Source organism: Artemia sp. Qi Xiang Cuo, chromosome 5 (assembly GCF_049724085.1).
Source record: "Artemia sp. Qi Xiang Cuo chromosome 5, ASM4972408v1, whole genome shotgun sequence".
NCBI lineage: Eukaryota > Metazoa > Arthropoda > Branchiopoda > Anostraca > Artemiidae > Artemia > Artemia sp. Qi Xiang Cuo.
This window is the reverse complement of record NC_142798.1, coordinates 75,643,282-75,657,526: the sequence shown is the minus strand read 5'-3', so window position 1 is coordinate 75,657,526 and position 14,245 is coordinate 75,643,282. Positions and strand designations below refer to the sequence as shown.

General features: G+C 34.9%; 1 protein-coding gene across 1 annotated transcript in view; it reads right to left on the bottom strand.

Moving 5' to 3' along the window:
• Positions 1-14,245, bottom strand: part of ChLD3 (Chitin and LDLR binding deacetylase 3) — a 78,604-nt gene that overhangs the window by 23,767 nt on the left and 40,592 nt on the right. The window contains exons 5-7 of the mRNA XM_089089944.1: positions 12,093-12,242; positions 11,099-11,423; positions 1,483-1,604 (exon numbers count right to left, since the gene is read on the bottom strand). Of these exons, the coding sequence (XP_088946070.1) occupies positions 1,483-1,604; positions 11,099-11,423; positions 12,093-12,242 (597 nt within the window). The remainder of the gene's footprint in view (positions 1-1,482; positions 1,605-11,098; positions 11,424-12,092; positions 12,243-14,245) is intronic.

Here is a 14,245-nt window from a genome sequence, read left to right as displayed (position 1 = left end):
AGCAGTGAGGTTATTTGGTAAGTATGATACATGAGTTTTAAGCACAGAGTCGATTTTTAGGAAGCTCAGGATTTTGAAGGTTGTTCAAATTAGAGATTTTCAAATTGGTATTTTTGTGTTTCAGAGTTTGAATGGTTTTGCGCCTGATGTTTTAAATATTTTTTTTTCGTTTTAATTCATTTTATCACGGATATTCTACGAGACAAGGCCGTACCCAGGATTTTTTTTTTTTACGTTTTTAAAAGTCAAAAAAACATTTCGAGCGGGGGGGGGGCCCAAGCCCCCCCCCCAACCCCCAGGATACGGCCTTGCTATGAGAAATGCTGAAGACCAGGCAAGTGAGCCAAGGAGTACTGTTCGTTCTAGCCATGTGGCAAAGCACACGGGTCTGGTGGTCTGGAATACCTTTGCAGGCTCAATTCGGGAAGCGGTAAAATTTATTGTTCTGTAATTATTATTAACATCTCAATTTTTGTTCTTTATTTGTGTTTATTTCAGTGATGATTTGGTTAGATGCAAGGCCGTATCCAGGGGGGGGGGTACTCGGTTTGAACCCCCCCCCCTCGAAATTTTTGACCGAGTCGAAAATAAGTAAAACCTAGGTAAAAATCAGTAAAATTAGTCGAAAACTGAGTAAAAAAATAGTATACCCCCCCCCCTCCCCCGAAAAAAAATCCTGGATCCGCCCTTGGTTAGATGTATAATTTAGTAATTGTGTACTGGTTGCATTTTTCAAGCATATTTGTATTTTGTCGGTAACCGGTTGTCAAGCCGGCATGAATTATATTTAACAAAGATGTTGAATCCTGAAGAAACCAAAAAGCTTGAGCAGATATAAGGTGAAGAGGAAAAGAGAACTTACTACCAAAAGTGTGCTTTAATTCCGCTGGTCAATTTGTGTGACATATTTTCTTATTAGTATGCGCATGTCAGAAAAGGAAGCCAAAACACTCTATATTTTGATGCACGTTTTTAAAAATGCTAATTCTGAGTACAAGGTCGTATCCAGGGGGGAAGGTTAGGGGGTTTTAGTTTACCCCCTGCCCCTGGAATGTTTGTACGACTCGTAAAAACATAACAAAAATGAATATAAACAAATTTTTGATGTGTTGGAAAAAAATTGTACCCCTCCCCCCCCCCTGGAGAAAATTATATTATAAAACACCCCCGAAAAAAGTCCTGGATACTGCCATGGCTGAGTAATAAATCTAGACCGAAAAAGGAGAGACAAATTTCTGATGAGACCAAGGCTTCACCTTTTCAAAACCTAGTTACTTCTTTTTTGGTTGATAGTTTCAGTAAGAAAAATACCTCAACGCTTTTTACCCGTCATCTCTATATTTGTAAGGCGAAAGGTTAAAGATAAAACATAAAGATAAAAGGTAAAGGCTAAAGACCAAAATAATGTAGAATTTACGACAGAAAAAAGATAAAGGTTAAAGATAAAAGCAAAATAGAATTTATGACCGAAAAAAATCTGACCTCGAATGTCTTCCATATGCACGCCTCCGAATCGATTAATTATATTAGCCTCTCCAACCATTTCATCGAACCAATCTTCAATTGTTGCGTTATTTGTCCACCAGGATTCAGGGCTACGATGCCTAAAATTAACAAAATTAAATTAATGGCAATTAGAGAAATTTTAATAATAACTAAATGTAATTAATATAAGACCAAATATTAAAAACTTGAGATATTATTAATAATAATTCAAGATTTGTCCGAAAATCCAGCTATACAATGTATAAAATTACTAATCTTCATTAAATTAATAATATTTATATTTAATTTTATTGAACGTAAATGAAAAAAAAAGATAAGAATTGGGCAAATTATAAAAAAAAAGTCGAAAAATATACTGCATTAATTAGAAACTGAATAATTATTAATCAGATTTTTTTTCCTAGATACATTGACATTTTTAGGGGATGGCATGGACCCTGGGACACCTTTCTTCACCCAGCTTGCGTACGTATTTGTACCTAGAATTCATTTCTGGAAACAACGTCAATGAGAGGCAGGGCTTTTCTTGCATTTGGCACCAGCAGATCCAATGAAGCCTTGGACCCCCCCCCCCCCCCATGATTTATCTGGCACCCTCACTCTGTGTTTTTTCTGTTTTCCACTCTTGGTCATTTGCTCAATTATTGGCAACCTTGTCACAGTGCCCCCCCCCCTCTCAAGATTTTGCTCTAGATCCACCTTTGGTATTTGGGAGTAAAATTTACCATAATCAATTATCAATATTAAGAAGTATAATCAGTCATGTTGATTTATCTTACCGCTAATTTATAATTGTAATTATGAGCTGATTATAAATCACTCAATAGAATCATGATCAGCTAACGAATAAAAATCAATGGGATATAAGCGACCTGAAGGAAAGGCTAAAAAAGCGTAGCAGAATACACCCCTTTTATTATTAAATTTTCTTGGAGATATGGTTTCAAGCCTGAGTTACTGCATTTTCCAAGAGCCCTTTTAATAGTAAACAATTAGCGTATATGTTACCGTTAATGTCTGAAATACCTTTTTTTTTTTCTCCTAGAATTTAGTCAGGGTTGCCAGTCAACTTTTTCACTTTAATGTAAGGTTTGATAACGACAGGTTCGGTTAGGTTAAGTTAGGTTTTTAACCCATTTATGGGATTTATAACCAAACTTAACCTAACCTAACTTAAACTAACATAATCTTACTCAACCTAGCTTAAGCTTTTACCATCATAGCTTGAATAAGACTGAAAAAGCTGACTCGCAAAGTTAATTGAATCCAAGCAGACAAAAAGGAATTTTGGACATTCACTGGTGAATGTCGACATTAACCAGGTTTCGGACATTCACGGTAACATATATATTTTATGACAATAGTATTTAGTCAACTAATTACGTCTTTCAATAAAACATTTCTTTTGTTTTTGAAAATGCTTGGATATTTTTTAGATGAATTTGTAAACTGTTTGTTAATCACTGTGGTTGTCACAACGTTTTCAAGTTTAAGCAGAAATATTTGATTGGAGATATAAACTTTGTTATTTTCACAGTTTGTTTAAAGTTATTTCAGTTAAATTATTCTTCTAAGAGCATTTTTTATACATCATTAAAAATAACGTTTTTGTCTTTTATTTTCTATCCAGGAAAAAAATAAGCTGTCTTTTGTACCCATAACCGTATTTAATAAATATATAAAAACCAACACATTAAGAGAAAGACCGTATGTGTGGAGGGGGGAAGGGGGGTAGGAGGTTTGAACCCATCTCCCCGAATTTTTTTTCTGACTCATAAAAACTTAACAAAAATGAACATAAACAAATTTTGATGCGTTTTCTAAAGTTATTTTTGTATCACCCCGGAAAAAAATCTTTTGTAAACCTTAACAAAAAAAACATCCTGATACCCCCTGATTAAGAGCCATAGATCTAAGAATTTTAAATAGGAAATTTGACCTTAAAATTTCTATATGGGAATATATAAAGTGTCACTAATTTTGTACCAGTCCTAGTCCCAACAAGCAACCTAACCCCAGAATATAAATTTTTTAGAGTTTGTGAGTAAAATTTCTGAGATTTTATGGGTTTTTATTGGGAGGAATGGGGATGACATTTGGAGGAAAATTTTTAAGTGAAATCTCATAATCAGTTTATGAGACCTCATTTCCACTGAAGTTTAAGTTATATTGCATACACATAAACATATTAACTTACATATGCACGCTTACATGCACTTTTCCAAAATCTTTTTTAGTCTGGGCCCAATATGCCATAAGTAAAAATTCAATAGGAATAATCAGCTACACGCAAATTGCCAAAGTGGTGAATAACTCACAAGATATGTCTTCGATTCAAACTGTCAAGCCAGCCCGGCTGTTTTATGAATTAATTAAAAAAAAACTTTCCAAAAAATAAGTTTTTCAAAGAAAAGTAAAGGCCATTTTAAACTTAAGCTCAGTAGATAAAAATACATTTTAAAATTCCAACTAAAAACGACCAGAAATTATTATTAAAAAATAAATGAAACCCAAAACGAACAGAAATTAAATTAACAATCATAGCAAAAAACATACAACAAGTAAACTTAACAAAAATGAACATAAACAAATTTTGATGCGTTTTCTAAAGTTATTTTTGTATCCCCCCGGAAAAAAATCTTTTGTAAACCTTAACAAAAAAAAACATCCTGATACCCCCTGATTAAGAGCCATAGGTCTAAGAATTTTAAATAGGAAATTTGACCTTAAAATTTCTATATGGGAATATATAAAGTGTCACTAATTTTTTTACCAGTCCTAGTCCCAACGAGCAACCTAACCCCAGAATATAAATTTTTTAGAGTTTGTGAGTAAAATTTCTGAGATTTTAAAGGTTTTTTTATTGGGAGGAACGGAGATGACATTTGGAGGGAAAAATTTTAGGTGAAATCTCATAATCAGTTTATGAGACCTCATTTCCACTGAAGTTTAAGTTATATTGCATACACATAAACATACTAACTTACATATGCACGCTTACATGCACTTTTTCAAAGTCTTTTTTAGTCTGGGCCCAATATGCCATAAGTAAAAATTCAATAGGAATAATCAGCTACACGCAAATTGCCAAAGTGGTGAATAACTCACAAGATATGTCTTCGATTCAAATGGTCAAGCCAGCCCGGCTGTTTTATGAATTAATTAAAAAAAAACTTTCCGAAAAATAAGTTTTTCAAAGAAAAGTAAAGGCCATTTTAAACTTAAGCTCAGGAGATACAAATACCTGTTAAAATTCAAACTCAAAACGACCAAAGATTACTATTAAACACTAAATGAAACCCAAAACGAACAGACATAGCAAAAAACATACAACAAGTAATAATATAGATGAATAAATAGATATTAAAGCGAGTAATTCTTAGATTGAACATGAAAATCAAGCTTAAAAATAAAACACATATTTTACTATTGAATTTTAAGTTAAACGTAAAACGAACAGAAATTAAATAAACTCTCAATAAGAATAAACGTACAATATATATTTATGTAAATCAATGAATAAATCTTAAAACGAGTGAAACTTAAATTGAATATATAAATCAAGATTGAATCGAATAAAAATAACTACAAACCAGAGTTTGGGTATCGTCTCACTGCAGAAGCCTAAAACCTACGAAGTTTCTACGACACCGCCTTCTATAAAATCTTATATGCCCCCAGGGCATAACTTAAAACCCTTGCCCTGACGGTTGTGGGGGATTGTCCTCCTCAAAAACATATTTTCTATGTTGAAATCACCAACCCTGAACAAATTGGCTATCTCAAAATTTGCTTGGATGTGTTGGAGGTAATGATGGGCGTGGGGGGGGAGAGTTTCCCTCCAATCACTTTCGACTATTAAAAAGTGCACTGGCCCTTTGAATTTCCAATCGAATGAGCCTGTTTTGAAGTATCTAAGACATCGCCTTCTCTAAAAACCTGATGTGCCCCAAGGGCTCATAATATAACCCGTGTTCTGAGGACAATTGGGGAGTATTCACTTCAAAACTTATTTAATCTTTGTAAATCAATTGCGTTGAAAAACAAGCCCTCTAACAATTTTTATTCAATGTGTTTTTGTAAATGATGGGCTACCCTCCAGTCACTTTCGACTATTAAAAAGGGCACTAGCCCTTTGATTTCCAATCGAATGAGCCTGTTTTGAAGTTTCTACGACAACGCCTTCTATAAAAACCTTATATACCCACAGGGCATAACTTAAAACCCTTGCTCTGAGGGTAGTGGGGGAGTGTCCTGCTCAAAAATATATTTTCCATCTGGATATCAACTACGCTGAATAAAATGGCTATCTCAAAATTTTGATTTGATGTGTTTGGGGGAATGATGGGCGTAGGGGTGCGGTATGGGCCCTCCCATCACTTTTGAATATTAAAAAGGGCACTAGACCTTTGAATTTACAAACAAATGAGCATTTTTTGAAGTTTCTACGACAACGCCTTCTATAAAAACCTTATATGCCCCCAGGGCATAACTTAAAACCCCTGCCCTGAGGGTTGTGCGGGATTGTCCTCCTCAAAAACATGTTTTCTATCGAAAAATCAACTACGCTGAACAAAATGGCTATCTCAAAATTTTGATTGGATGTGTTTGGGGGAAAGATGAGCGTGGGGGGGGGGGGGTCTAGTTGCCCTCAAATCACTTTCGACTATTAAAAAGGGCACTATCCCTTTGAATTTCCAATCGAATGAGCCTTTTTTTGAAGTTTCTACGACAACACCTTCTATAAAAACCTTATATGCCCCCAGGGCATATCTTAAAACCCTTGCCCTGAAGGTTCTGGGAAAGTGTCCTCCTCAAAAACATATTTTCTATCTGGAAATCAACTACGCTGAACAAAATGGCTATCTCAAAATTTTGATTGGATGTGTTTGGGGAAATGATGGTCGTGGGAGGGGGGCTAGTTGCACTCCAATAACTTTCGACTATTAAAAAGAGCACTAGCCCTTTAATTTCCAATCGAATGAGTCTGTTTTGAAGTTTCTACGACAACGGCTTCTATAAAAACCTTATATGCCCCCAGGGCATAACTTAAAACCCTTGCCTTGAGTGTTGTGGGGGAGTGTCCTGCTCAAAAATATATTTTATATCTGGAAATCAACTACGCTGAACAAAATGGCTATCTCAAAATTTTGATTGGATGTGTTTGGGGAAATGATGGGCGTGGGGGAGGGCTAGTTACACTCCAATCAATTTCCACTATTAAAAAGGGCACTATCCCTTTAATTTCCAAACGAAGGAGCATATTTTGAAGTTTATACGACAACTCATTAAAAAAAAAACGTATGTACCCACAGGGTATAAAATAAAACCCTTGCCCTGAGGGTTGTGGGGGAGTATCCTCCTAAAAAATATATTTTCTATCTGGAAATCAACTACGCTGAACAAAATGGCTATCTCAAAATTTTGATTGGATGTGTTTGGGGGAATGATGGGCGTGAGGGGGGGTGCTAGTTGCCCTCCAATCATTTTCGACTATTGAAAAGGGCACTAGCCCTTTAATTTCCAATCGAATGAGCCTGTTTTGAAGTCTCTATGACAACGCCTTCTATAAAAACCTTAAATGCCCCAGGGCATAACTTAAAACCCTTGCCCTGAGGGTTGTGGGGGGTGTCCTCCTCAAAAATATATTTTCTATCTGGAAATCAACTACGCTGAACAAAATGGCTATCTGAAAATTTTGATTGGATGTGTTTGGGGAAATGATGGGCGTGGGGGGGGGGGAGGGGGCTAGTTACACTCCAACCACTTTCGACTATTAAAAAAGGCACTACCCCTTTTATTTCCAATCGAATGAGCCTGTTTTGAAGATTCTACGACAACGCCTTCTTTAAAAACCTTATATGCCCCCTGGGCATAACATAAAACCCTTTCCCCGAGGGCTGGGGGGGTGTGCCCACCTCAAAAAGATATTTTCTATTCGGAAATCAACTCCGCTGAACAAAAATGGCTATCTCAAAATTTTGATTGGATATATTGGGGGGAATGGGGGGCGTGGGGGGGGGGCTATTTGCCCTCCAATCACTTTCGACTATTAATAGGGCACTAGGACTCTCAATTTCCAATTGAATGAGCCCCCTTTGAAGCTTCTACGACGACCCTATCCATATGAAATGCCTCAGGGAAAAAATAAATAAATAAATAATAAAACATTGGAGCCGTATGGCATTTACTATAGGCAACGCTACAGCGTTGCCTCTGATGCTTTTGTGGTGTCTTCTTAGTACGTAGTTTACTCATAGTATCTATTAGGGGTGTCTTCTGGGTACACTTATGGGATGTCTTCTTGGTACGTAGTTTACTCATAGTATCTGTTGGGGTGTGTTCTGGGTATTCTTTTGGGATGTCTTCTTGGTATGTAGTTTACTCATAGCATCTATTTGGGGTGTCTGCTGGGTACAATTTTGGAGTGTCTTCTTGGTACGTAGTTTACTCATAGTATCTATTTGGGATGTCTTCTGGGTACGCTTTTGGGGTGTCTTCTTGGTACGTAGTTTACTCATAGTATCTATTTTGGGTGTCTTCTGGGTACGCTTATGAAGTGTTTTCTTGGTACGTAGTTTACTTATAGTATATATTGGGGTGTTTTCTGGGTATTCGTTTGGGGTGTCTTCTTGGTACGTATTTTATTCATAGTATCTATTTGGGATTTCTTCTGGGTACGCTTTTGGGGTGTCTTCTTGGTACGTATTATACTCATAGTATCTATTGGGGAGTCTTCTGGGTATTCTTTGGGGATGTCTTCTTGGTACGTAGTTTACTCATAGTATCTATTTGGGGTGTCTTTTGGGTACGCTTTTGGGGTGTCTTCTTGGTACGCAGTTTACTCATAGTATCTATTTGGGGTGTCTTCTGGGTACTCCTTTTGGGGTGGCTTCTTGGTGCAGAGTTTAGTTTTAGTATCCATTTGAGGTGTCTTCTGTGTACTCTTTTGGGGTGCCTTCTTTGTACGTAGTTTACTTATAGTATCTATTTGGGGTAATATAAAAAAATCAAAGTGTTATAAGCCTCCAGTAGTGGTACGGCACTTAAACAAAATTATGTTGGTTTCTTTGTAACTTCCTGTAGCTGGTGTATTTTCAGATTTGAAAATTTCAAAGTTTGGTCTGGAATATAGTTTGTTTTAATGAATAGATATTCAATTTTTCTAAAAGAGCAAAATACCATTTTTTTTCTTATACAAAGTGTTTTCTTTTTCTTTGTATTTTTTTTTTTCATTAAATGTTTAGTTGCTACGATATGATACAAAAGTAACACATTTTTGAGGTGTGGTCAAAAGAGTAAAAAAGCTTAGAAAGAAGTCAAATTTCAATGAAACTTTAAGTTGATTACTAAAAGGCTTACGACAATAGCTTACGTTATTACATCTTTTTGTTTAGACTATTCATTTTGTTTTGTCAAAACACAAAGAATACGTGCTTGTTGATGATGTTGATTTTGTCACGGGGAAAGAGCATTGTCATCTGACTGGGGGACAAAGAAACGGAAGAAAATCATTCCCCATAGTAGGAAATATGTTGATGATATGTCAGCTCCATGCAGGTTACTAGCCAAAATAATTTTTTTTTGGGGGGGGGGGGGCTGGAGAAAGTAAATTATACTAATTTTCTGATCATTTTCATCGAATGGTTTTATAATGAATAACTTTCTTCAGACAACTTACTTAAACTTTGAATAGCAATCAAGGGCGGATCCAGGATTTTTTTCAGGGGGGGGGGAGGGGGAGGGTTTACACACTAATTTTTTTATGAACTATATGAAGTTTTTTGGGCCTTTAGCATTGAACTGGCACCAAATTCTTGCTATTCTAAAATAAAATACTAATAGATAATTTCGGAGGCCACACTGCCTTTCCATGACGATAAAAAAAAGTTCAAAATAGGGATAAAATCCTTATTAATAGACAGTGTATAGAAATTAACAAATTTTCAGGAAATCACTAGTCCATATAAAATAATTAGGCAAAAAAATCACTAGAAATAGTGATAAATCATTGGGGGATAGCAACACTGACGACAAATGAATTACGAAAATGAGAATCAGTACGTACTTCTGACAAATTATCTTTTTGTCGCAAAATCGATTCGACCAAGTTTATCCTAAAGTGTACTTTGATAGAGTCTCCCTAGGTATGACTCTTGCAATATTCATTCTTAGACTTCCTCCTTCCTGAGATTCGTCTGGAGGACTCCCTCTTCAAGAGAAGAATAAAACGAAAAAATTTGTCCTAGAAACATACTTTTCCCGATTTGAACATCCCCTTTTCAGCAAAATGTTTCTGTATTATAGAATATATCGACTCGTCAAGATCGAGTATATCTGGTTATAGTAATCAACTTAATTATATTAAACTAAAACCATCTCAGACTAAGGCAGTATCCAGGGGAGAGTAACTGTTTTCTCTGTGTTCGATTAAGTATTTCTGTTAGTTTTTAGTACAAATGATGATATGGCTTCATTTCTATTCGTCTTAGAGCTTCATATGGCTATTTACTTTTCCGGAAAAACGTCTTTTTAGAAAAAAATCATTTAATTAACTTAACTTAAACTAAACCTCAGTTGATTCGAACAAAAGGCTAAAAAATAGCTCAATTTTGATTCGAACAATAGCTAAAAAATTTATTGAATTAATTTGAATAATCAAATTTGGTGTATCTTTAAACTTATGCTAAAAAATAGCTCATGTTGTGCAAGGAACTGATATCTCATAGCCAGGAATAACCTATGGATGGATGATAGATAGACTTATCTATCAACAAATGAAATGAAATCATTTTTATACTATCCTAAAAAGGGCTTATCCCAGATTTGCCTCTCAATTACTCGGACTTGAATTAAAATCAAGTATTTTGCAGTAGGCATCAAGACAAGGCTAATTATAGAAAAATCCAAGACAGATAGTCCGAGTAATTGAAAGGCAAATCTGGGATAAGCCCTTTTTAGGATTATATAAAAATGATTTCATTTCATTTGTTGATAGATAAGTCTATTTATCATCCATCCATAGGGTCATTCCTAAGGCAGAGCTAAGGTAGATAGTCATAGAGTTAAGGGATCAAAGATGCGATTGATTTGGGGTTGTCGCGTTGATTTTGAATCATAATCAAGTATTTTGCAGTAAGCATCAAGACATGGCTAACTGTAGAAAAAGCCAAGACAGATAGTCCGAGTAATTGAAAGGCAAATCTGGCAAACCGAGTTACAAATTGTTCCAAAAGGGCGGGAAACGCAAGTCCCTCATCTTCTAAGTAACGAACAATTCAGCAGTTTGGACATTTCCAGCAAATTCCAATCGAAAAGGTAAATTGGAATCAGTCAATAAAGTTTCAAGTTTTTTTTAATTTGTAAGAAAGTTTTTTTTCATTGTGCGTTTCCATTTTCATTTTGCTTTCCTTTAAAATTAGGAAAAGTGGACGTAGGCCCTTTTTGCAAAACTCCACGGAAATATGAACATTAAGAAAAATAAAACAAAGAGTCTCAGAAATTATTTTCGGTTGATTTTGAATAAATTGATTTCAGTTGGTTTGGTGGATTCCCAATTTTACTGCCATAAAACATTTAAAAAAATGCTTACGTTATAGAATGAACTGATATTTCATGGCCCTCGTTCCACAGCTTTTGGACATATTGATAGTTATTATATTCATGTGATATGTAAAACGTGGCGTGAAGTGGACAACCATTTGGGTTTTGTTTTTCCTTATTGAAAAGTTTCTTGGAGTAGAGATCCCAGTTTTCAGAGTTAACAGCATCATCAAAAGTAATAATAACCATTTGAGGCACTTGATTTGGCTCCATGTTTCCGGGTATTAGGGTGCCATCTACAGAGCAAAAGCAGTTTGGTAGAGTGCAGTTACGGTAGTCACATCGAGGTGCTGCGTTAGGATCATTATCGGCATCTGAAACAAGAGTTCAATTAGTTAATACATATTTCTATAAAATCTTAATCTGTAATTAAAACCTCCTAGAATCTTTGAGAGGCAGCCGGCATTTGAAGATTCATTTTACATTCGAATATAAACAACAATCTTAGGTTGTTTTTTTCTTTATCTTAATCTTCTAGAAAAGCCTGAGTGTGCGCTGTTAAAGTAGTTCATCGCCCAGTTTACTGAGTTGTAAGCAATGCTAGTAACTGAAGAAAACGGTAATTCTATAACTGAAGAAAACGGCTGTTATGTTTTAATTCTGAAATACATAACGCTAAAATCTAAAAAGCATATGTTGTTAAAAATATTTGGCTTTTTTATCAATAATTGTGACTATAGTATGGTTTTGGCATTAGTTTGACTAATTTATAATAAGGTGGAATTGTTTGGGGCAAGGAGGCGGGGGTAAGAGGACTTAGATTTTTGTGTTGGGGAAAGATGTAAACTGTTTGTATCTTTAGCCCTTTGTGCTTGAGCTTGATAGTCTATTGTTGTCTTTTTTATTTTTAAATTTTCAGAAATAAATTTTGTATTGGACTATTTTTTTTATGCTTGTCGTCTGAACGGCTTTTCCAGTCAGACGACATATTTTATTTGCACCAAATACTAATAGGAAATTTAAATTTTTGAAAAATTACTTACCGCACCATCCTTCATCAGAGCTGTCAAAACAGTCGGGGTGGCCATCGCAGAACAGCTCACTTGGGAGACAAGTGCCATCTGAGCATGCGTATTCATTTCTTGGACAGATTGGCTCGTCTGTTGCCAATAATGGTTTTGGAATCGCTAATTCTAGAAAGATTAGTTTCGCTTAATTTAAAAATCTCAAGCTAATACTGCCAAAAGAAATAAGTTTCAAAATTGAATATTTTGAAAAAATCAATAGGTACCCATTCATGCCAACTAAGATATATATAGTTGTTGAAGACCCAACTTTACTTGCTGTTTGTTTCACCTTCTTACACTCACTCAGGCCGTGGGCCTTCGCACGTTCCCACTCCTCTTCATCTTCTTTTTGGCTCCCCCTTCCTTTTCCTGGTAGCTTCTTATCATCTTTCTTTTCTTACGCCTCTTCTATTGCTTTTCTTTCTCTATCAGTCTTTTTAGGGGCTACATTGCTCAGGGCCGGATCTAGAGCAACATCTTGGGGGTGGGGCAACGTGAAGAGGGTAAATATATATATATATATATATATATATATATATATATATATATATATATATATATATATATATATATATATATATATATATATATATATATATATATATATATATATATATATATATATATATATATATATATATATATATATATATATATATATATATATATATATATATATAAATAGAAGACATAACTGACAATTGGTTTGATATAGGCAGAAGATATTGCTTTCAGAATCCTTACGGAGGCCGATAAAAAGAAATTACAAATATACGAAGAAATTATTAAGCAAAACGAAAAAGAACGGTCGGCAATTGTTGAAATGATTCAGAGTCATATTTAAATTTTAAGAAAATATCAAGAGGATGGAAAGATTGTTCTTAAACGTCAACAGATCCTTGAGGATCTATATAATGAATTGGATAAGGTTCGTCCCTCAGGTGAAATCGAAAACATTGCTTACGAGGCTTGCACAACAGCACTCAGAGAAAATTGTCAACCCTAAGAAGAGTTAAATAAGAGGGTTGACAAATTTCAGGTGGAAATTATTGGCAGGGTTCTTCTATTAATTAAGAAAAATTATAGACTGCGAAAAGAATACACCTCTAAATTATACAAAATAATTGAGGAAAATGTAGAGGAGGAAAAACAGGCCCGTAGGGAGGCCGATAAAAAATATTACCAGTATGTTGCAAAAACAATGGACAGACTAATGAAAACTCGTTGGGGAAACTCGCAAAGTGACGTTTTATCACAAGTCACTTATAGTCCGTCGGATAGGCATAATAATTTGTCTAAGGATCAATCGCGAGGAAATGAAAATTACCAGACATTAAATGCTACAACGGAAAAATCTGGGAAAACGTTAACAAGGCGGGGAGGTTGACTGGCCCAAAAAATAAAATGGGAGGCTAAGCCACTCTGTCAAAAAAACGAAATGCTTAATACACCAGTTCGAAATGTTTATAATTCGCGAAAATGGGATGCAGAAGGGGCAGAGCCACGTAATATTGAAAATAAGACGCACGAAAATGATATTTAGTAAAATTTTCCTGAAAATATAAAACTTCAGAACGCTTATCAAATATGAGATAAGAACAAGTATATGCCATAAAGAAGCACTGATTTTGCACAAGAACAATAATACAAATTTTATTATACACGCTTTTCCTTGTGAGGTACGAGCAATTAGAGTACAATATAAAAATCCAAATGCCGGAATTCAATTCCCATCTTACGACGAATTGTTCGCCTCTGCAGCAAAAGTAAAGAAAACAAACAGAGATGGAAAAAAATGCAAAGTGGAACTACCATTCAAAAATTCAATTTTTATTTAACGACAATTTAGTTAATGTTACTACAAAAGATAATAAAACTAAAAAAGAGAAAAGAAATATTAAACGGAGCTAAAATGAAGAAATGCAGTCAAAGATAGTGGACACGGGAGTTCAATTCGAATTTAATGCTGATTTATTTTGCACGATGGAAAAAGTGGAGAAAAGTGAAAAAGAACAAATAAATACAAAAAAGAGACAAAATTTGGATTCAGCCTGCAGTGGCAAAAAATAAAAAATTAGATGGGCTGTGCCTAGCTAACATAAATAAAATGAATTTTAGTGGGGGCAAAG